We start from the raw sequence: 22,532 nt of genomic DNA on the forward strand, positions 1-22,532 counted from the left end.
TTTGGGGTGGTCATTTCAGTGTTCTTGGATAATTGAGGTGTTTGTACTGAAGGATTATTTCATTTTATATTTTGTCTAGTAAAGCCTCTGCCCTTGTCTTTTGAGTTTCTCAATACTATTTCATGAAAATAATGCAATGATGTGTGTCTTCCTCCATATTTAGTCTAGCTTGTATAGCAGGAGTGTGAAACTCATTTTTTTGCTGGGGGCCATATTGTAGCTACAGTTTTCTCTCCAGAGTCGTTATAAATTTGGGGAAAACATTTGAATGTTTCATCTCCATGTACAGAACGCATAACAAATTAATGAATAACTAGTTTTCACATTTGAAGTCAAGTATAATTACTATTGTTGAGGTTTACATACGACAATTTGAAATTTTGGTTCGGACTTTAGCAAGTATCATGGCACTTGACATGCTAGATTTGCTTTTTGTGGGCCGAATAAAATGATGTGGCGGGCCAGATTTGGCCCCCGGGCCCTGTCTTTCACACATGTACTGTATAGCATTCTCATGCCCTGGGTAAACCAAGCTCGTCCTTGGAACCACCTGCTTGCCTTGGTACATTGCTTACTGAAGACTTTGTCAAGACTGCTCGATAAAAGCTAAGAATTGGTTCAGGAAACTGAAGTCTCAAGGTCGCACCATAGTCTCGGTATCGCCGTTCTGGTGAAATAAATATGTTATGTCTTTAGTGTGGACACACTCGTGATCAAGCAGCCATTGTCTGTAAACGATGGCTCCGGAATATTCTGCAAATAAACCATTTGAAGGTACTGTTCATTGACTGCCGCCTGTATTTGGATAACCAAAATCCTCATCCGAAATTAACGAACATGCGGACGAACAAAGGCCACTCTCGTAGTTTGCTGTGACTATTGTCAGGTATGTCTTTTTTGTGAATTTATTATAGAATGTGATGCCACTGAAATCAATTCACAAATCAGACAGTACATCTCTCCCTTGTGGGAGGGAGAGATGTAAGTTATTTTGTGCCAACCACCCACCAGTCGCCCTACGTCTCGTTCCCACTTAGCCCGGGTACTTTAGGCAGCGCCACAAAGCTTGCATTTTGAGCAGGCTTCAATGCTTATAGCTGTTCACTAAAACGCACACAGACATTGCTTTCTCTGCTGACACACTGGCTTGTGTATGCAAGAATAGCGAATGCTGAGAAACACGAATGACCTGACTAATGCCTTGCAAATTCCAATGTGAATTGAACAAGTGTGATCTGGTAGCAGAGTATGTGCCACGACAGGGTGCCTGCAGAGCCTGGTCTGAAATTAGACTAGACAAAAATATGGCTTTCATTTTTCATGAGTATTATACTGGATGTAATAAGTCGTACACGAATGTTAAAAAAATCTTGCTCTGAACTGATAGCCAGTTGAAACCATCTCACCTGGGAAAAGAGTTCCTTGATTAGAGCAGTGCTAATTCTACAACAGGGTAACATGGAGATAGGGAGTGTTATAGTTCTGTCAAAAAAATGAACAATGTAGGCGCAATTATAATCAGTCGAGCTGCCCATTAGCCAAGGTCCCTGGATGAGAGGAAAAAGGTTTCAATTGTGTGGAGCGTCTCCCATTTTTCTTTCATTCTACGTTTTCTTCTCATATAAAACAAGGGTTAATTATCGTTCAAAATAGTCATGTTCTTGTTTTTGCTTCAGCGAGTGTTTACATTAAATTTTCCCGGTATCCCAGCAAAACTGCTGTCAATGCAAATATATTCAGCATAAGGGGGAGAAGTGACTCATCCCTGTCTGCTGAAGTAGGAGGAACTCTGATAATCTCACAAACTACTCAACAGACAGCCTGAAGTAAAGAGGCGTGACATGACTGATCTGTCCTCCTACACATCTGCAGTCAGCATGTCTTGGCCGGGCTACATCGAGTATCGTGGCCTGGCCCTGCCACCCGGAGCTCACTCTGAGGAAAGCTTGGAATATGCTGAAAATTTCCCTGTGGAGGACACTGATGTGTTTTCTGTGACATATCCTAAATCAGGTACTTTACCAATCCTGTTTATTTTCACATCTGTTCCTGTAGCTTTCTATTTGCAGCTTGAATCGGAAGAACATGAAATAATTATTGGGAATTTGAGACCTTATATATACAGATGCAGATGGAGGACATTGATTCGCTGTGGCGACCCCTGAGGGGAAAAGCCGAAAGGAAATATATATATATACAGACGCAACATGAAGACTATGAAATGTTCAGCATTGCTTATATATTCCACATTCAATCAATTGAGAGCATTGGGGACATAGAAGTGCATGCATTTGTCCAGAATAGGAGAAAGTGAGGTTAACACACACACACACACGCGCGCGCGCGCGCACGGACACACACACTCCAGCCGCTACTGTAATTTTCATTTTCTCACTGTTCTATGGGGGGAAATGATCTGTATTTATTCGATTTTTTAAGACTGTTTTGGAAAGAGCTTTATGCACTGTGAGGAATTTTCTGCATAAAATTGAGAAGTGGTTAACTTCTAGGACTGCATCAAAGCGCCTTGTAACCACAAACAAATTAAATCTCGCGATTTTGTCGGGAGACTCCCGATTTTGACCACAATTCTCACACGTCACGATTGGAGAGCCAAATCTCTCGGTTTCCAAAATACGTATGTGATTTTTTTTTTGCCGCTCTGATTTTTCACCGTTTTGTAACAATACCATTCGCCCCGATTTGGAAATCTACCGAACTACAAATAGCCTCAATAGCCGTCATTTTCTGCGCTCAAAAAATGAGAATCGAGAATAGCTCGTCTCACATTGCACGTAATCTCATACATTCGAGAACTGGACAGTGAGCACAGAGTTGAGCAAGAAAGCAAGGAGAGCAATTTGGGATTACGTAATTTTATATTATGTAATTCCGGATTTGGGATTACGGTAAAAGACCACAAATCATTTTATAAAGCAACTATTGACACAATACAGACAGTTCATTTGTAAAATGAAACAAAAGAAAATGTCGAAAGACAAAATACAATTTAAGACTAATTGAATGAAATCAATCCTGTTTTATATACAGTGTTTATAATTTACACGTTTATAACGGTCACGTTATTTTAACACGCACCACAGTCACGAGTACGAAAATGTTCCTGTTTATGATTTTTTTTAAACGTAACATGTATGTTATCAACATGTCCGGCGTCATTGGAAGGCATGTTTTGAATTTTAGTCATAGGTGAATGTGTTTTATGTCCGTACGATTGAAACGCCCAGATTCACACAAAATTTGCACAGTTCGGTCTTCTAGTATTTTTTCTTGCCCAAATGCAAACAAGTGACAACCCGTTCAATTGGCGGAAGTGCTGTGTTTGCTTTCCGTACCCTCGGATATGGTGGAGATACTTTAAAATCCGAGGTCGTTTTGCTCTCTTCTTTCATATTGTACATGGTTTTAGAGTATTTAAGAATGTCAATAGGAACTGTAAATATGAAATATTGGACACGGTCGAAAGTACCTTGTTTGAAACACGTCCACTGTAAAAAGTTTGACACAGTTTTGTGTACGTGAACGTCTCGTCGGACCCGCCTGACACTTCCCTGGATAGTTGGAAGGACCAACGCGATGTCTATAGACGAGTTGTATTTTATGCACCATAAACATATGTTGCCAAAGGAAACCCACTCCCAAGAAAGCCTGACGTATTTTTCACATCAATTCACGTTTAAAGACGATGACGCCATTGCGGTCACGTACCCCAAATCAGGTTAGTGTCCATTCAGCAAACCTTTGCTCCAATGTTGCCGGTGATGTGTTGTGGTCCTGAATCATGTACACTCTTTTACGAGGTCCACGCACAGATGGAGACGTTTTGTGCTTGTATGGAGTGCATGAATATATTCATCTGTCACTACAGAGTTTGTAATCGCCAGAGATGTGTACTTTGTGACAGTGACGTGCGGTGAGGTTCATGGCTGGTGAGGCACTGACGTCATCATAGTCAGATTTACAAACATATGAACTCTACAGAGTAGTTTATTCACCATTTGATTGGCAACAGTTAACGTATTTTGTTTAAAATTTCATGTCAGCATTCTTTATTTATACAAACTGTAGCATAGAAAAAAATATTTAAAAAAACGTTTTTATCGTGTTACCTTTACTTGTAAATGAGGTCCATGCGCCGCTCCTTCTGAAGAAAGGCATCAATAACTTCTTTGTAGAAGCCTTCCTTATCTTTCTTCAGTTTTAAAAGTCTGTCTGTCTCAACGGAAAGCACTCCCAGTGAAGAAAGTCGTCCTTGATCAGTCCTGTTCCAACTGTGTTTTCAGTGCTGAGAATGACAATCTCGTCTACTTCTACAGCAACAAATGGGGCTGCACCGATCTCCTTTTTAATATCATTTCTAATGACATCACCAACTGCTTCAATTAAATCGTTCTGTATTCTGTTTCACAGGCGAGAAAATACAGTGGATGTCCCAAAATGACTCGCTAGCCTGTCATCTTTCTCAGCGAAAGCATGTAATAGTTCAACATAGTTGCCACGATTAGCAGAGCCTTTACTTTCATCATTTCCACGAAATGCCAGCTGTTGTTTGGCAAGGAAGCAGGTGGCATTGATGAGATCTTTTAAAATCTCCCAGTTCTCCTTTACCTTAGCATTGTGGATGCTGATGTTGAGTCTTCGCTGTTCATCAAAGCCAACCTGGACATCCTGAATGTTTTTAGCGCGATTTGACTTTGAATGTGCGCGGTCGACCGCTCATGTTTGATGAGGCTCAGTTGTAATTTTTTTAGGTCGCAATATCCCATTTGAGTCCAGACATTGTCACAAGTTGAGAACAGAAGGCAGGGAAAGCAGAAAAGGCAGTTTCTTGCTGGACATCCACACAGCCAGCCTTTTCGTGTGTACCAGTCCGTCTGAAAAGAGCGAGTATTCTGTCCCGTTGTCTGAAGCAAACCTTTTAGCTCCGGTGTTGGTCTTCCTTTAATTATTACCTCCTGCTTCGATTGAAAGTCCAGTTTAGAAAATTCTTTCAATTTAGATATGTAATCCTCCATTCTGAAAGTGAGGCCAAGCAACACGAAAAAATGACTGCAGGGTTGCACTTTACTCGCTAACTGTTTACTGTAGCTTTCTGTCTCTAATTCTATTATTCTGCAGACGTGGAGTCGGAAGTATCTCTGGAATCACAAGTGCCCCCTGTCATGAGGCGGGAGAACTGTTTGCCTCACCTATGCTCAGCGATTTGATAAAAATAAAACAAAATAAACACTGTAGTACAGTGTTTATAATGTACAATGACTCTACATTATATACACCAGCTAAACTGTAGAAATTTAGTTCATATACTAATCGTGTTTGAACGCTTTAATAGCGATATGCAGAAGGACAGCAATGCGGTCTCACTGCAGAGCAAGCCAGCACAGTAAGCATAGTGATTGCGCAATCCATGGTGAGGCTCAGCCGGCTGCTGCCTCACCGCTCGTCTCTACTTAGTATTTGAACGGTAAATGTGAAAATTCAGCGATTTTGAAAAAAATCCTAAAACGGTGAAGTTAAATGGACAAGAACTTTAAAGTACAAATCACTAAATACATATAACTGTTTAATTTATTTTTTCATTTGATATTTCCATGACAGCTTTCCATGATGACAGGTGAGGCACTGCCTCACCTGCCGCACCTGCCTCCATTGACTGCACGTCACTGCTTTGTGATCAATAAATTACATATCCCATGAACCTTGGTGTTTTTATTTCTGAACTCAATGATCGGGCAGGTTTTTGATGATGAATTCAACAGTAGCCAAAATGGAACTGTATAGTGCCACTTAGCAGTTTTTTTGACAACGATACTAGTGCAGCGTGTTCTACCGGAAACAAATTCCTTGTGTGTCCTACATACTTGGCAATAAAAATGATTCTGATTCTGATTCTGATTCTGAATGGTAAGGAGTCATAAATCAAATGAATCAACGAGGCAAAAAGCAGGGAAGCAGGAGAAGCAGAATGGGCTGAAAAATGTATTCACATAAAGCACTTTCTCGAGTGTGCAATGGAGAAAGTAACCCAAATACTGTACTTGAATAAAGTCCTCAAAAAATATTTGTGACTCGAGGAACATGAATGGAGTGCATCGGAAACAGAAATGGGCGGCAGATGCAACACTTGCTCCACCAGAACAGGGGCAGGTGGCAGTGGGACCACACTTCTGGTGCTGCTGTGTCCAGTGTTGGTTCTAGACCAGGGGTGGGCAAACTTTTTGACTCGCGGGCCACATTGGATTCTAAAATTTGACATAGGGGCCGGGCCAGGAGCATTTGGAGGGAGTGTTTGGGCTGGAAATAGTAAACCCAAAGCATTAAAGGACAACCGACGCCCCTGGACAAGTTATGTCCATAATTTATAAAATCACTTCAAATAACTTCGACTGGGCGTATTTTACAAAGATTCCACAGCATATAGCTATTATGTTTTAAGACTTGCACTGAATATTCATGAATCTTGTTTTCGAGTTGATGACGATCCCCATGTGACGTCACGTTTAGACCGCCCCTGACCGAGAAAGCGACACACAATGCATTTTGGGTACTTTGTTTGGTCTGAAAACTTCGTGTTGATCCGTGTTGATGGCGAAATTAGAAGGAAAACACATAAATGACGCCATGGTGAATCGTTGTGTGTTGCACCAAGACAACTATTTGATATTCGCTGACACAAATTCCCATCTGACAAATCAGCCCATTTCCAACGGAGCTTGGGCGCAATCGTCTGCTTTTCTGGGTGCTACATTGCTGTCATTGACGGCTCGAATTCATATGGGAGGACTCCTTGAATCAATTGCAAACATTTATGCTTTACTCTTTAGAACTATTTGAATCATATTCATAACTGGATGAGTAACAAGAAAACATCTTCTCCGAATCTGAAGCCATTGTTTTGATTCTCGAGCAAGGCAAGACGTCTTGGCGTGACGTCACGAATAAGGGGGTGGGACCTTCTGAAACTGGCCATTTCCGGATTCATTTTGAAGTCATTTTTATTGGTGTTTTTCATTTAACTAAAAATATCAGCCTGCCTGATTTGGGTATTTTAGATGCTATAAAACGTTTTTCTGATGTCAGTGGGAAACAAAAAAAAAATGGTGCCGGTTGTCCTTTAAATGTAGTGTGTACAAACCTCATAGCACAGTAAGAACACTACAACCCGATTTATTAACTGTCTTTCAAATGTGAAAAATATCCCTGATCAGTTAATAACTTTGTCTCAAGGAATATGGCGTTTACATACTATTTCGCAGATACTTGGAGGAGGAAATTGAAATAGATTAAAATAACATATGCACTGTGATTTATAAAGATTGTGTCTGTTTTTAATAAGTTTTTATTGAAGGGGCAAAGTTAAAGAAATCAACATTTATTGAAAAATGAAATCACTTTCCACATTCAAAACATATTATTACACAACGAAATATTCAAGCTCAATAATACCTACTTGTGTTAAATTCCGCCAAATCATATGGTTTGTCCTGAACAAACTCTCCACTGACGCCCTCGCCTTCATGCGCAAACAATACACGTGTACCGTCGCCGAGCACACAGACATAGGCTACCTGCAGTTGAAATTTGCATACTCGGCACGGCAGCCAATCAGAAGCCTGCTTCTTTCTTCCGGACTTTCGCAAGCGTTATAAAGTCGTGCAATTGCATGTCATTTTCCGAAATAGATGCACAGAACCTCAGCCCAGAAGAAAGATTCAAAAGAAGCTAACAACATATGTGACGCTACAAACCATAAATTTACATTAAACCGTGACTGTAAAGTGTACGTGAGACTTATGAAAGGGGCTTAGTGGCTCGTAGGAAGCAATGCAAACGTTGCATTGTGCACCACAATGACAATCGACTACTGCAGCAAGAATGTACCTACTGTAGTAGGTACATTCTTGATTTAAAAAAAAAAAATTATACTTTCGGACAATGTTTTTTAATGTGATTAGTTGTCTCATTGTGTTTCAAGTTGTGAAAAATGGGGCCGGCAACTTTTCAGTTATCTGCCCTGTTGTCCGCTAACTTTTTGTCATGAGTTTCAGACACTGTTTTTACTATAATTTGGGCAAATTCGGCGGGCCGGATTAAAAAGCCTAATGGGCCGTATGTGGCCCGCGGGCCGTAGTTTGCCCAAGCCTAGAATCTAGACTGACAGATAATGAAAGTACATGAAATATGACTGTTTCACTCCAAATAATTGCAACAACTTGTTTCACGACATGCTTAAAGGTTGTGAAAATGCTAAACGATAATCAGAACAGGATACTACTTCTGTCAACATTGAAAAGCAGGAGCTGAACTTCCCAGTTCCCAGCCAATTCCCAGTGTGTATGTATGAGGGTGACTGTGATTACCTGTGTAAGGTTTTTATTTTGTATTTAGTTAATTTTTTTGTCATCGGCAGTCATGTACATTGTAATACCGAAGCTCTTCTTTGCAGGTACTGTCTGGATGCAAGAGATCCTCCCGCTGGTGCTCAATGGTGGAAACTTAACACCCATCCAAACTATTCCCAATTGGGATCGAGTCCCTTGGCTGGAGGAGAAAAGATTGAAAGTAGTTGTGGATCAGTTGGCTTCTCCACGAGCACTGGTCACACATTTTCCGTACGAGCTCATGCCACAGTCTTTCTTCTACTCGAAAGCCAAGGTACTTTCTGCTTGAAAATACAATGTTGCAAAGTCATCCTGGATTTGACTCATTCCCCTCCGCCCCCACCTTCTTCATCAGGTGATCTATGTCATGAGGAACCCCAAGGATGTCGCTGTTTCTTCCTATTACTTCCACCTGATGGCCACTTTCCTTGAAGACCCTGGAACATGGGAAGAATTTATTGACAAATTTCTGGAAGGCAGAGGTCTGTTTTATATTTTTTATTGTGATGATAATCCATCCATCCATCCATCTTCCAGACCGCTTAATTCTCATTAAGGTTGCGAGGGGTGCTGTCGCCTATCCCAGCTGTCTTTGGGCACTAGGCAGGGGACACCCAGAATTGGTTGCCAGCCAATCGCAGGGCACACAGAAACGAAACACCGTTCTTGTTCACACTCACATTAAGGATTCATTTTGAGTAGTCGATCAGCCTGACATGCATGTTTTTGGAATGTTGGAGGAAACCATAGCACCCGGAGAAAACCCACACGGGCCCGGGAGAACATGCAAACTCCACACAGGGAGGCCGGACTTTTGAACTCACGACCTCTGCACTGTGAAGTCGGCGTGCTATCCACTCCACAACCGGGCCACCGATGATGATGATGATGATGATGATGATGATGATGATGATGATGATGATGATGATGATGGTGATGTCAAAAGGCAATCATTTCTCCCAGTGTGCTGCAATGCTTTTTCCTTTGCTTCTATGAATGAAGAATGTCATTGACATTGAAGTCATGTATTGTGGCACCTGAGAACTGTTTTAAATTGTGAAGAAATTGGATAAGTTCTCTTCTAATTTCAGAATCAGTATCATCTTAATTCGTCGATTAATCGAAGAAGAAGAGGGAGGTGTGGTGCCTGTAGGAAAACAGAGAAATGGAACGCCAAGAGTATAGGACTAAGAGTAGGAACTTTGAATGAAGGAACAATGACAGATAAAGGTAGAGAGCCGGTTGAAATGATGCAGAGAAGGAAGGTAGACATACTGTGTGTCCAGGAGACCAGGTGGAAAGGTACCAAGGCTAGAAGCTTAGGGTCAGGGTTCAAGTTCTTCTATCACGGTGAAGACAGAAAGAGAAATGGAGTTGGGGTTATCTTGAAAGATGAGTTTGTTAGGAATGTCTTAGAAGTAAAAAGAGTATCAGGTAGAATGATGAGTCTGAAGCGAGAAATTGAAGGTGTGATGTTAACGCCATGTATCTATGGCCTGCCAAAAATACATAAAGAAGGGTTCCGCCTCAGACCCATTGTTTGTAGCATTGACTCCTCTACATACAATGTAGCCAAATATTTAAAAACTATCTTAGCTCCTTTGGTTGGTAACAGAATATCACGTAGAGAAAACCACAGGGTTTGTAGAGAGGATCAAAGACCTCATATTGGAACCTGAGGAAACTTTGGCATCTTACGATGTGACTTCTCTCTTTACATCTGTCCCAACCCCAGCAGCAGTCTGAGTGGTGAGGACGAGACTGCTGTCGGACGTTTCTCTGCATGAAAGAACCAAACTTAAACCGGATCACATCTGCCAATTATTGGAAATCTGCCTTAATACTACACATTTTCAATTTAGGGAGAAATTTTACAGACAAATTCATGGTTGTGCTATGGGATCACCAGTTTCACCCATAGTGGCTAATCTGTACATGGAAGATATGGAGAGACAGGTCCTCATATCCTTCCCGGGGACAAAACCTAGACACTGGTTTAGATATGTGGACGATACTTTTGTCATAATTAAAAAACAAGAAATTCAATCCTCCACAGATCACCTCAACTCGGTAGACATCAACATTAAATTTACTCATGAGGACATTAAAGAGAACCAACTAGACTTCTTGGATTGTAAAGTAATTATAAAAGAGGACGGAGCGCTAAAAACAGAAGTCTTTAGGAAGGCTACGCACACTGACCAATACTTACTTTTCGATTCTAACCACCCTTTACAACACAAACTAGGAGTTATCAGAACCCTCCAGCATAGGGCTAAACTAAAACCAACAAGCATTGAAGGTAGAGAAAAGGAGTCAAAACATATCAGGAGAGCACTCACTAACTGTGGGTCCCCTCAGTGGTCATTCAACAAATGTCAGAAAGAAAGAATAGGGAATGAAACCAAAAATTCTCAAGATACAAAAAGGAGAGGAGTAGCAGTACCTTACATTGCAGGAGTTTCTGAAAAACTACAGAGGGTCATGGCAACACAAAACTCCTACTTATTTCAAACCAATAAACACGTTAAGGCAAAAATTAGTGCATCCAAAAGATAGGCTGCCAAATGACAAACAAAGTAATGTAGTTAATTCAATACATTGTCTCATCTCTCATCTCATTTTCCGTACCTCTTATTCCTCATTAGGGCCGCGGGTTTGCTGGAGCCTATCTCAGCTGTCTTCGGGCACGAGGGGGGGGACACCCTGAATTGGTTGTCCGCCAATCGCACGGCACACAAAGACAACAGTCACTCTCACACCTAGGGACAATTTGGAGTGGTCAATCTGCCTGCCATGCATGTTTTTGGAGTGTGGGATGAAACCGGAGGACCCGGAGAAAACCCACGCGGGTCCGGGGAGAGCATGCAAACTCCACACAGGGAGGCCGGACCGGGACGCGAACCGGCGACCTCTGCACTGTGAAACCACTCGACTACCGGGCCGCCCTTCAATACATTGTCATAATGAAAATTGTAAGGAGCAGTGCATTGGGAGACTCAACAAATTCTCAAAAAAAGACTTTATCAAATTCGCAGGGATAATACGAGTGGGCCTCAATCGGCAGTACATTTGCACCTAAAAGCTAACAACCACTCATTTGACGACAATGAGGTTAAAATCTTAGCGAAAGAACATAGATGGTTTGAAAGGGGAGTAAAAGAAGCGATTCTCATAAAACAACAAAATCCTTCATTAAACCGGTCTGGTGGGGTGAGGTTCAATTTGGATCGTTCATACAATAGCCTGCTTAGGCAAAACAGGTTAGACAACATTCGTATTGCTGATGAGTTGATACCGGAGGGAGGGGGGCAAACAGGCTGTGTCCGGCGCCGACATGTCTGGACATTAGGGTTATATAAATACGGCCGATACGACCAGTAAGACTTTAGTTCGCTGACGAAGCCTCTTGGATAGGAGGCGAAACGTCCGACACCTTCAAAAAAGTACAGATGACGTCTGAAGAAACCTTCTCATCGATGGACCACTCCTGTACGACTGAGAGCTTACACAGACGGATGTTAAATGTTGTTAGTGGATATGCCGCACAAGTCGGATGTGAGTTGGCGGAGAAGGAGACATTTTGGTTGGACTTTCATACAGAATATCCCTAGAAGTGAGAGGGTTGCAATTGGTGGAGACTTCAATGGACATGTTGGCGCAGGAAACAACGATGATGACGAGGTGATGGGCAGGTTTGGACTCCAGATGAGGAACACTGAAGGACAGATGGTTCTGATTCTTAGATTTGTTTTATACATTTGATTGTATACTGTAGGTGAATCCATCTTGAATACCCACATATGCATATGAACATTGGTTTTTAACTTACACTGTACTATTTTGGCACAAAATGGTTCTGTACTGTCTGTTTCCAGTGATGTTTGGCAAATGGACCAACCATGTCAAGAGCTGGAGGCACACCGAGCTGGGAGACAGAATCATGTATATCACATATGAGCAAATGGTTCAGGTAAATAAAAAAAAAAGGATTTAGAGTTTTTCGATCATCCTATGCTAGGGGTGCCCAATATGTCAACCATGGCAGACCAGTAGCTAGTCCGAGACTAGTCCCAAGTCAGTCGCAAAGGGTATACAGACCCGCACCCACATGAGTAAAATTATATATTTGTGTGTTATTGCAAACTGTACCCTTGGCATCCTATATTTCTCAATTTCACAATAATAATTTGCAAATTAAAATTAAAAACAGCAGGTAATCTTTAACCTACGATGGTGCATAACCCATGTACATCACCGTAAATTTTTAGCGACGTCCAACCTGGAATTGTAGCTTGCGATCAAAGCTGTCATGACAAAGCATTTATTGTAATTACTGTATTATTATCCCCATTCAGTGTTTTTTCATGTCCAATTCAACGATGCAGCTGGCAAAGAATTCATCTTAGTGGCCGTTATGGCTGTGTTCATCATGACAAGCGTGCGGATGCACGGGGGTGCGGTAATGGGTCCACCTGGGAAGATTCGATGATCTAAAAGTAGACCTTCGGTCCAAACTGTTTGGGCATCCCTGCTCCATGTGTGACGGGTGTCACAACAGTGACTGTCTTGAGCTCCATGTTGCTGCCGTCTTAATAATACCAGACGTGTGGATGTGTCTTTATTTCTTTTATTGCTGCAACAGAGTATGGCAGAAGGGATGGGTGAACTCGCATGGGTTTCGTCTTGTGATGAACACAAGTCTCGCCCAAATAGTTCTCAATATGCAAAACATTGTAGATAATAAAACAGAATGAACAACATTTGATCGTATAGTGGTTATTTCAAGAAAAAGAGAATACACACAAGTTCTCTGTTATTTACATGATGTCCCTGAACGCATAACATTCGAGACGTCGGCATGAACACGCAATCCGCTGGATAATGGCGGCACAGTTCAACACGCCACGAACACTCACGGCCAAATGAAACACGACACAAGAAACAAAATATTGTACAATAAAAACGAAATGAAACAATCATTACCTGCAATACAGTATGGCAGAAGGGATGGGTGAAGTTGCATGGGTTTCGTCTTGTGATTAACTGCGCAACAGAAAAGCACTATGAAGCACATGTGCTTCAAAGTTCCACTTGACAAAACTTGAATTAAATAATGACAAAAAGTAATCTGGACTCGAAAGGAATCAGGGCACTAATTAGATAACACTAGACAGTACGAAAAGGGGAAACAAAATAAGATATTGTCATGAAACTGCGAGTTAATCCAGACCATCAGAGAAATGCGACTCACCATAAGTCTCGTCCAAGTAGTTCTGAAAACTATGGGCGGGACTTAGTGCCACACTGTGCACCGTTGCGTCAATTCCGTCATAATTTAATAATCTTAGTGTACAACTCCGTTACACATGCTACATGCACACTTTGAAAAATTATGATGAAACTTTTTATACCTTGCAGGACCTTCCTGCAGCTGTACGTCTTATGTCTGATTTCCTGGGAAAAAACCTAAGTGATGAAGTCATTGAGAAAATAGCCTGCCACTGTTCTTTCAAGTCCATGCAGGCTAACATCATGTCCAACTTCACTTTGGTCCCCAAGATATACATGGACTCTGACAAGTCTCAGTTTCTGAGGAAAGGTGAGGTAGTTCTGCTTTCTCTGATTTCAGTTGCTCATTTACTTTGCCGAGAGAATGGGCTAGCTTTTTACATCAATCCAAAATTACAACCATATGCAGCTCTGTGAATGAGCAAAAAAATGCATGTTGGGTGATTGAAGACAAATTGCCCATCAGTTTGAATGTCATCGTGATTGAGTGTTTGTCTCAATGTGCCCTGTGATTGGCTGGCAAACAGGCCAATGTGAACCTGGCCCCTTGCCCAAGATCAGCAGGACAGGCTCTCTTTGGATATTTCTGATACATGTCCTAAATCACGGCTTCTGAATCAACTGTTTCAAAATCTAAACCAAGAAAATTCACATCCCTCAGAAAAGCCCTCTGAACCCAGGAACAGGAAATCAAATTAATCCATCCATCAATTTTTGAAACGACTTAAAGGCAGCTTCATAGCGCTTAGACTCTACTAAAGATATGATAGTATTAGTTAACCATGTATTAAATATAAAATAATGACTTTGATGGGAACAATAATTCATTTCCCGAGGGCAGATCAAGTGACTCCAAAGACGAAGGTGTGTTTTTTTCCGACAACTGTATTTTTTTCATGATCGATCACTGTTTTGTCTGTGCCTTAGGTGTGGTTGGAGATTGGAAGAACCATTTTAGCTCCAAGCAACTGGCCCACTTCTCCTCAGTCATTTACAAGGAGTTGGAAGGGGAAAGCTTCACTCTGCCATGGAACCTGGAATGTGCAGATGACGTAACAAAGGGGGATGAAAAAGTTGAAATGTAATAGCTGTTGGTTCTAAATTTAGTCAAGTTTTCCTTAAATATTCTGCACAAGACTGAATCGAGTTTTTACCACTACACTGGCACCTCTACTTATGAAATTAATTGGTTCTGGAAGAAGTGTCTTAACTAAAATATTTTGTAAGTAAAGACATAGCCCAAGGGGCTAATGACGTAGTCCCTGCATAATACACATTTATATATTTTATCTATCTGAACCACAGGTGTCAAAGTCAAGGCCCAGGGGCCAAATCTGGCCCACCGCATCCTTTTATTCGGCCCACGAAAGCAAATCTAGCATGTCTAGTGCCATGATGCTTGCTAAGGTCTGAAACAAATTTTCAAATTGTCATATGTAAACCACAATAACAGCCATTATTCTTGAATACAGATTTGAATACTAGTTATTCAATAATTTGTTGTGCACTCTGTATGTAATATGTGGAGAAGATGAAACATTGTAATAGTTTCCCCAAATTCATAACAGCCCTAGAGAGGATACTGTAACTACAATTGTGGTCCGCGGCGAAAAATGAGTTTGACACCCCTGATCTACACGCATAGACATCAAAACAAAACATGGATCACATAACCATCTCATTAAACGTTTTACATTTCTTTTCAATTCTGCTGGTGCAATGTCCTGTTCTCTGTGCCATATACAGAAGAAAAGTTAACAAATAAAGAAGAAATGAGAGAGAAAAAATAATAATACAAATAAAAATAATAATAATTAGAGTAGCAATAATTAACAATTTTGGTCTTGAGTGGATTGGGGTTCATTGGTTAACTTAAATATCTTTATAAGCACTTAGGTTGCTGTAAATTTTTACAGGTATCCCATAGTCTCTCAAATTTCTCTCGCTTGCCTCGGACAATGAAAGTAATCTTTTCCATTTCATAAATTTCACCCACCACCTTAATCCAGTCTTTGACCGTTGGGGGTTCTTTTGTTAGCCATGTCCTCATAATTGCTTTCTTGCTTGCTAACAGCACGATGTTGTGTATGTATTTCTGGATAGAGTTAACAATTAAATCAGGTTCCAGTCCCTGATACAAGGCTTCAAAGGTTGGAGGAACCCATTGTTATACTTGTCTCTTTCCAGTACAGTGGAACCTCGGTTTTCGAACGTCTCACAGTTCGAACAAATCAGAGTCCGAACAAAATATTCGAGAAATTCTTGCTTCGTAGTTCGAACAGCAATCAGTGTTCGAACGCCAATACGACGCATGAGTGCGTACGCGAGGGTAGGGTGCTAAGCGGCGCACGGGTGTATCGCTCTGTTCGTGACCAACTGTTGTCGCTTGCGGACGTGCTGCGTTTTGCTCTAGCGTTTAATATAGGTGTATGAAGAGTTTTAGCCCCTAATCATGCCTGCAAAGAAAGTAAGTGCTGCTAAAAGTGAAAAGGAAAAGTAGTGCGTACAACTATTGCATTTAAGAAAGAAATAATCACAAAAAAATGTGTGAGTGTCTGATCTGGCTAGGGAATACAGCATGGCGAAATCTACGATCAGTACGATATTAAAGAATAAGGAGGCTGTGAAATCTAGTGATGTGGCTGTGGGAGTGAGAGCAAGTGTCATTGGATAGATATTTTAAGAGAAAAGAACATCCTGTAGCCGAGTCATCCGTAGCTGTCACGTTTCGAGCGAGAGTGACGGCAGCTGACTCGTCGGAACGTAGTCGAATGTTTGTGATCCCGAAGCAGGCGGCAGAGACATACTACCCAAACAAGTTTATTCACAAATAAAAGAAAACACAGCGAGGAAGAACGCAGGGGGTGATCTGACCCGCTTACGATGCCAAAAAGCAAATGGCACACAAGGGTGAAAAATTACGCAATCCCGGAAGATGACATAAATTTACGGGACGCAGGGAAAATACTTTCGGACCGGATACACTCGCGCATCGAAGGAAGAGTCCAGGTACGGTGGCGAGGTGAGTCAATCATCCGGCATTGGCAAGGTGATCGCGAACCGTATAAATGCCCCGTGTCCGTGATTAGAGAATTGACAGTAGGTGGAGGGCGGCCGGGAGAGGCAGCCCCGCCTCCCGCTGTCAACTCGCAAGTGACAGGAGCAAAGAGATGGTTTCGGTGTTCGAACAAATCGCTTTTCGAACAGGGTCCTGGAACGAATTATGGTCGAGAACCGAGGTATCAGTGTATTTGGAAATGAACTGGAATTCCTAAAACACATGATAGTGTGACGCTTTGTTATTGCCACAGGATCTCCAGCAAGCTGTACTCGATACTTGTGCTGCCCTTGAGTCGGAACTCTAAAAAATCTGACAATGTTCTTCCACCCAAATTCTTTCCAAGAGTGAGCAGATGTACAATTCCATTGCTGTGCTATTATTCATTCCCATGCTTCATGTTGGATTGTAATGCCTCCCTCCTCCGACCACTTGTTCTTTATATACGTTATTTCTCCTCCTTCCAATTCCTGCAATTCTTTGTATATTTTTGATATAATTCCTCTTCCAGGTTTTGACATATATGTTAATAGGAATATCTTAATTAAACCAAAAGCACTTTGTTGGACTCATCCTTTGTGTAGGTTTCTCTCTAAATAGTGTCTTAGTTGAAGGTATCTATAGAAGTGCTGCTTCTCCAACACTGACTGGAACATGTTCAGACAAGCGGCCACCTACAACAACACCAAAGACCTCCAAGAGTACACAGACTCTGTTACCTCCTACATGAGGAAGTGCATGGATGACGTGACTGTCACCACATCTGTCACCATCCGCGCCAACCAGAAGCCATGGCTGACGGGTGAAGTCCATAGGCTCCTTAGGGCTAGGAACGCTGCCTACAAAGCTGGCGATGAGCTGGGCCTGAGGACAGCCAGGGCCAATCTGTCACGTGGCATCTGGATGGCCAAGAGACAGCACTCCAGGAGGATCGCCAACTACTTCAAAGACATCAGAGACACCAGGAACCTGTGGCGTGGGATACAGACCATCACAGACTACAAGCCCTCTCCACAGATCTGTGAGAACTCCACCACTCTGCTGAACCAGCTGAATGACTTCTTCGCCCGCTTCGAGGCAGACAACAGCACTCCAGCACATTAGACCCCACCACCTCCCGGCGACCAGGTGCTGACACTGTCCCAGGACAGCGTGAGGCGATCCCTCAGAGGGACCAACACACGCAAAGCCCCGGGTCCCGACGGCATTCCTGGTCGTGTCCTGAGAGACTGCGCGGGTGAGCTCACAGATGTCTTCACGGACATCTTCAACACCTCCCTGAGCCAGGCTGTTGTTCCCACGTGCGTCAAAGCCACCACCATCATTCCGGTCCCAAAGAAGTCGTCCCCCACCTGCCACAACGACTACCGCCCAGTCGCACTCACTCCCATCCTCATGAAGTGCTGCAAGCGGCTAGTTATGAACCACATCAAGGCTGCCCTCCCCCCAACCATGACCCTTTCCAGTTTGCATATCGGCCCAACCGCTCGACCGATGATGCCATCTCCACTGCTCTCCACACAGCGCTCACCCACCTGGAGACCAGAGACTCTTATGTCAGAATGCTGTTCATCGATTTCAACTCAGCATTCAAAACCATCATCCCCTAACAGCTCACAGACAAACTGAGCAAACTGGGGATCAGCACCTCCCTGTGCAACTGGCTGCTGGACTTCCTGACGGGGACACCACAGGCAGTCAGAGTTGGAAACAACACCTCCAGCACCATCACGCTGAACACAGGGGCGGGCCCCCCAGGGGTGTGTGCTGAGCCCCCTCCTCTTCACTCTGCTCACACACACTGCTCACTATCATCACCCAGCTCCACCCTCTTCATAAAGTTTGCGGATGACACAACTGTGGTGGGCCTCATCAACAAAGATGAGGAGACAGCCTACAGGGACGAGGTCAGCCACCTTGCCACTTGGTGCAAGGACAACAAACTCCGTCTGAATGTGGAGAAAACCAAGGAGATTGTTGTGGACTTCAGGAGAGTGCGCCCTCAGCATGCTCCACTAACCATTGACAGTGCTGCAGTGGAGAGAGTGAGCAGCACCAAGTTCCTGGGAGTGCACATATCCGAGGACCTGTCTTGGAGCTACAACACGTCATCACTGGCCAAGAAATCCCACCAGCGCCTGTACTTCCTCCGCAAGCTCAAAAGAGTTGGAGCCCCGACCGCCATCACGACCTCCTACTACCGTGGTACCATCGAGAGCATCCTGACCAGCTGTATCACCGTGTGGTACAGCGCCTGCACCGTGTCCTGCCGTAAGACTCTGCAGCGCATCGTGAGGACAGCTGAGAAGATCATCGGTGTCTCTCTCCCCCCCCTTCAGGACATTTACAACACCCGCCTCACCCGCAGAGCCATCAGGATCGCTGGCGATCCCACCCACTGCCTCTTCAGCCTGCTGCCATCGGGTAGGAGACTGCGGAGTCTCTGAGCCAAGACCAGCAGGCTCAAGGACAGTTTCTGCCACCAGGCATTCCGGAGACTCAACTCCCTCCCAGCCCTGCCCCTTCCCACTGCCACACTCACCGAACTCTGAGGACATGCTACACGTTGTACTATCATCCTGAACTCTATTTTTTGTTCTTTCTCATTTTTTTCTGCAAGACCTCACTTCAACCACTTCAACCCTTTCTTGTTGTTTGTTTTTGCATTACTACATTACGTCACTTTATATACATCACTACCTCACTTTACATACGTCACTACCTCACTTTACATACGACACTACCTCACTTTACATACGACACTACCTTACTTTACATTCAGAAATTACATGTAATGTTAAATGTTGTCAATTGTGTCTTTTTAGCCACGTTATTAGTACCTTGCACGCTGGGTCAAAGAGGAAATTAATTTCATCTGTGCTGTATGTCATGCATATTAGCATTTTTGGCAATAAAGCTGACTTTGACTTTGAAAAAGTCATGATTACTCAGTCCATAGTTGATTCTCAGGTCTTGGAATTGTCGTATCGCTCCCTCCTCAAGGAGGTCTCTGTAAATCTTTAACCCTTTTCCAACCCATTTTTGAAACCCTGCATCCGTTCTATATGGTAAAAATTCGGAGTCAAATCCAATCCATTTTAGAAGTAGATATGGGCTATTGTCTTTATCTTGTTTTAATATTCCACGCCACACCTTGATTGAGATTTTGATCCAAGGGTTGACACTTTTGAGATAATTGGTTAACCCGGGGTCTCCAATCATTGCTTGCAATGGAATTTCACTTGATATCTGGCATTCTATCTTTCCACTTCACCCTATATAATGGGTTACAGATATTGACTAAAATATTTATATGGGTTGCCTTATAACACAGGTGTCAAAGTCGAGGCCCGTGGGCCAAATCCGGCCCGCCACATCATTTTTTTCGGCCCGCGAGAGCAAATCAAACTTGTTAAATTCCATGATGATTGCTAAAATCTGAGCCAAAATTTCATATTTTTGGATGTCAACCACTATAAAAGTCATTATTCTTGACTTCAGATTTGAAAACGAGTTATTCATTAATTTGCTGTGTGCTCTATATGTAATATTTGAAGGGATTTAAACACTCTATTGGGTTCCCCAAATTCATAACGGCCCTCGAGAGGAAACCATAACTACAATGTGGCCCGCGGCAAAAAATGACTTTGACACCCCTGCCTTATAATAATTCATCAACTTTGGTAGGGAGAGGCTTCCTTTACTTTTCATCAATTGTAGAGTCTTGTATCTAATTCTAGGTCTCTTCCCCTTCCAAATAAATTGTGATACTACTTTGTCCAACTCTCGGAATATATCCTTGGGCATGTCCATTGCTAAAGTTTGAAATAGATAAAGTAGTCTGGGCAACACGTTCATTTTGATTGCTTCCACTCTTTGTAATATTCCAAGGAATGGAACCAGATATATATATATATATATATATATATATATATATATATATATATATATATATATATATATATATATATATATATATATCAGTGACGTTTAATGATAGAATGCAGAGCAGTTCACAATATTTCCCCTCATGAGTAATTACGCTAGACACAAACTGTCACCTTTATGCCCCTACGTAAAGACTCCAACATCACGTTTCAGATCCAGAATAGTATACCTTACCGTTGACAGAGGGCGGAGAGCCGGCAAACACCTCGGTAGAGTAATCTGGAAAACCCAAAGCTGGCCACTTGTGCACAGTTCACAGCAGACTCTGACCGGTATTGAGGAAACCCCACATCTTATAGACCCACTCACACGAAAACAAGTGACCAGCTTGCCCTCGCTAGAGACGAGTCATTTCTCCCCCCCTCTCCATCAGCCCTCCCTTGGTCCTGGGACTTGGTGTTTCAAAGAAGAAAAAGCAAAAATACAAACTAAACTGCCAAGCGTATGAGAACATGCAGTTCACAAAACAAGATAAGTGTGATCAAACGGCAAAAGAAAATTATGTCAGTGTGACCGAACAAATTGTATAACCAGGTGTTTCAGCTCAGAGAAGAAAAAGGCAATTAAGGCAAAAATACAAAACAAAGATAAGTGTGGAACAAGCGATAAAACAAGTTGTATCAGTCTTGGGACCAGGTGTTCATGATCAGTGTGAGAGAATACAGAAAGTGGCAAACAAATTGTATAACCATATGAGTCAGCTCAGGACACCAATAACCATTTCTTCCTTCAAGATTTTAAGTTTGTGTCCCGAGAAGCCTCCATATACCCTGATGGTCGAAAACAGTTCCGGGAGAGAGGTAGATGGTTTTCCCAAATATATTAATATATCATCCGCGAATAGGGCTATTTTGTGGGTATCTTGTCCAACGGTTCTATCCTTGATCTCTTCTTTTTGTCTTATCCATTGACTTATAGGTTCTATACAAATGGCAAATAATAGTGGGGAAATAGGGCAGCTCTGTCGGCATCCCCTTTCTAGCCCGAAAAAGTCAGTTGATCCTCCATGTATCTTAATTTTTGCGATTGGCCTATCATATAAAGCCCGTACAGTTCTGATGAAGTTATCATTGAATTTAAATCTCCGTAGTACCTTGAGTAGTACAGAGCCAAAAGCCTTTTCTGCATCTCATCCCAGCAAAACGGCTTCTAAATCGTGTGCCTTTATAGGAGCAATTATGTGGAGAGTTCTTTGAATATTATCCATTGTTTGTCTTTGTCTAATAAAACAGACCGGTTTTAAATGTATGATTTCTGTAAGTATCGATTCGAGGTGCCTTGCTAGAATTGATGTAAAAAGTTTATAGTCTTGGTTCAAGATACTAATCGGGCGGTAGTTTGCACATTCGGTTTTATCCTTCCCATCTTTTGGTATCAAGGCTATGTTCGCCTCTCTCCAAGAAAGGGGAATGGTTCCATTCGCTAGGGCCCAATTGAATGTTCTCAGTAATATTGGAGATAAGATGTCACAATAAGTCTTATACCATTCAGCGGGGAAGCCGTCAGTGCCCGGGCATTTAGCATTTATTTAGCTTTTGTTGGGAAATAGCCTTCTGTAGTTCACCTATAGTCACCTCAGCCATGAGAACGTCATTTTGATCTCCCGAGACTGTTGGGAGGTTGAGTGATTCCAACATAGCCTCGGGAGCTTCCCCATCATCCGGAACTATTTGGGCATAGAGGTCCTTAAAATATCTTTCAAAGCAACTTTGGATGTCCTTGAAGTCAAATTTCATTTGTCCGGTATATGGGTCCTTGATTTTATGAACCACCCTCTCTGCTTGTTGCTTCCTTAATTTATATGCCAGATTTTTCGTTGCTTTACTGCCCGC

General features: G+C 42.4%; 1 protein-coding gene across 2 annotated transcripts; it reads left to right on the top strand.

Annotated features, from left to right (window-relative positions):
• Positions 1-1,816: 1,816 nt before the first annotated feature.
• sult2st3 (sulfotransferase family 2, cytosolic sulfotransferase 3) lies at positions 1,817-15,400 on the top strand. 2 transcript variants are annotated; one of them, XM_088997842.1, is made up of 6 exons: positions 1,817-2,013; positions 8,468-8,676; positions 8,758-8,884; positions 12,281-12,375; positions 13,824-14,004; positions 14,622-15,400. In XM_088997842.1, the coding sequence occupies exons 1-6, from the start codon at positions 1,842-1,844 to the stop codon at positions 14,777-14,779; spliced, it is 942 nt and encodes a 313-aa protein (XP_088853968.1). In that variant the 5' UTR covers positions 1,817-1,841; the 3' UTR covers positions 14,780-15,400. The 2 variants fall into 2 exon arrangements, with proteins under 2 accessions (XP_088853968.1, XP_088853969.1); XM_088997843.1 differs by lacking the exon at positions 1,817-2,013 and adding an exon at positions 3,476-3,739.
• The last annotated feature ends 7,132 nt before the right edge of the window (positions 15,401-22,532 follow it).

The sequence above is a fragment of the Hippocampus bargibanti genome, linkage group LG06 (genome assembly GCF_051943395.1).
Source record: "Hippocampus bargibanti isolate YZ-2025 linkage group LG06, ASM5194339v1, whole genome shotgun sequence".
Taxonomy (NCBI): Eukaryota; Metazoa; Chordata; class Actinopteri; order Syngnathiformes; family Syngnathidae; genus Hippocampus; species Hippocampus bargibanti.

Coding starts and splice junctions, on each gene's coding strand:
- sult2st3 (XM_088997842.1), top strand. CDS start 1,842: ATGACTGATCTGTCCTCCTACACATCTGCAGTCAGCATGTCTTGGCCG. Junction 2,014..8,467: donor TGTGACATATCCTAAATCAG/GTACTTTACCAA, acceptor TCTTCTTTGCAG/GTACTGTCTGGATGCAAGAG. Junction 8,677..8,757: donor TCTTCTACTCGAAAGCCAAG/GTACTTTCTGCT, acceptor CTTCTTCATCAG/GTGATCTATGTCATGAGGAA.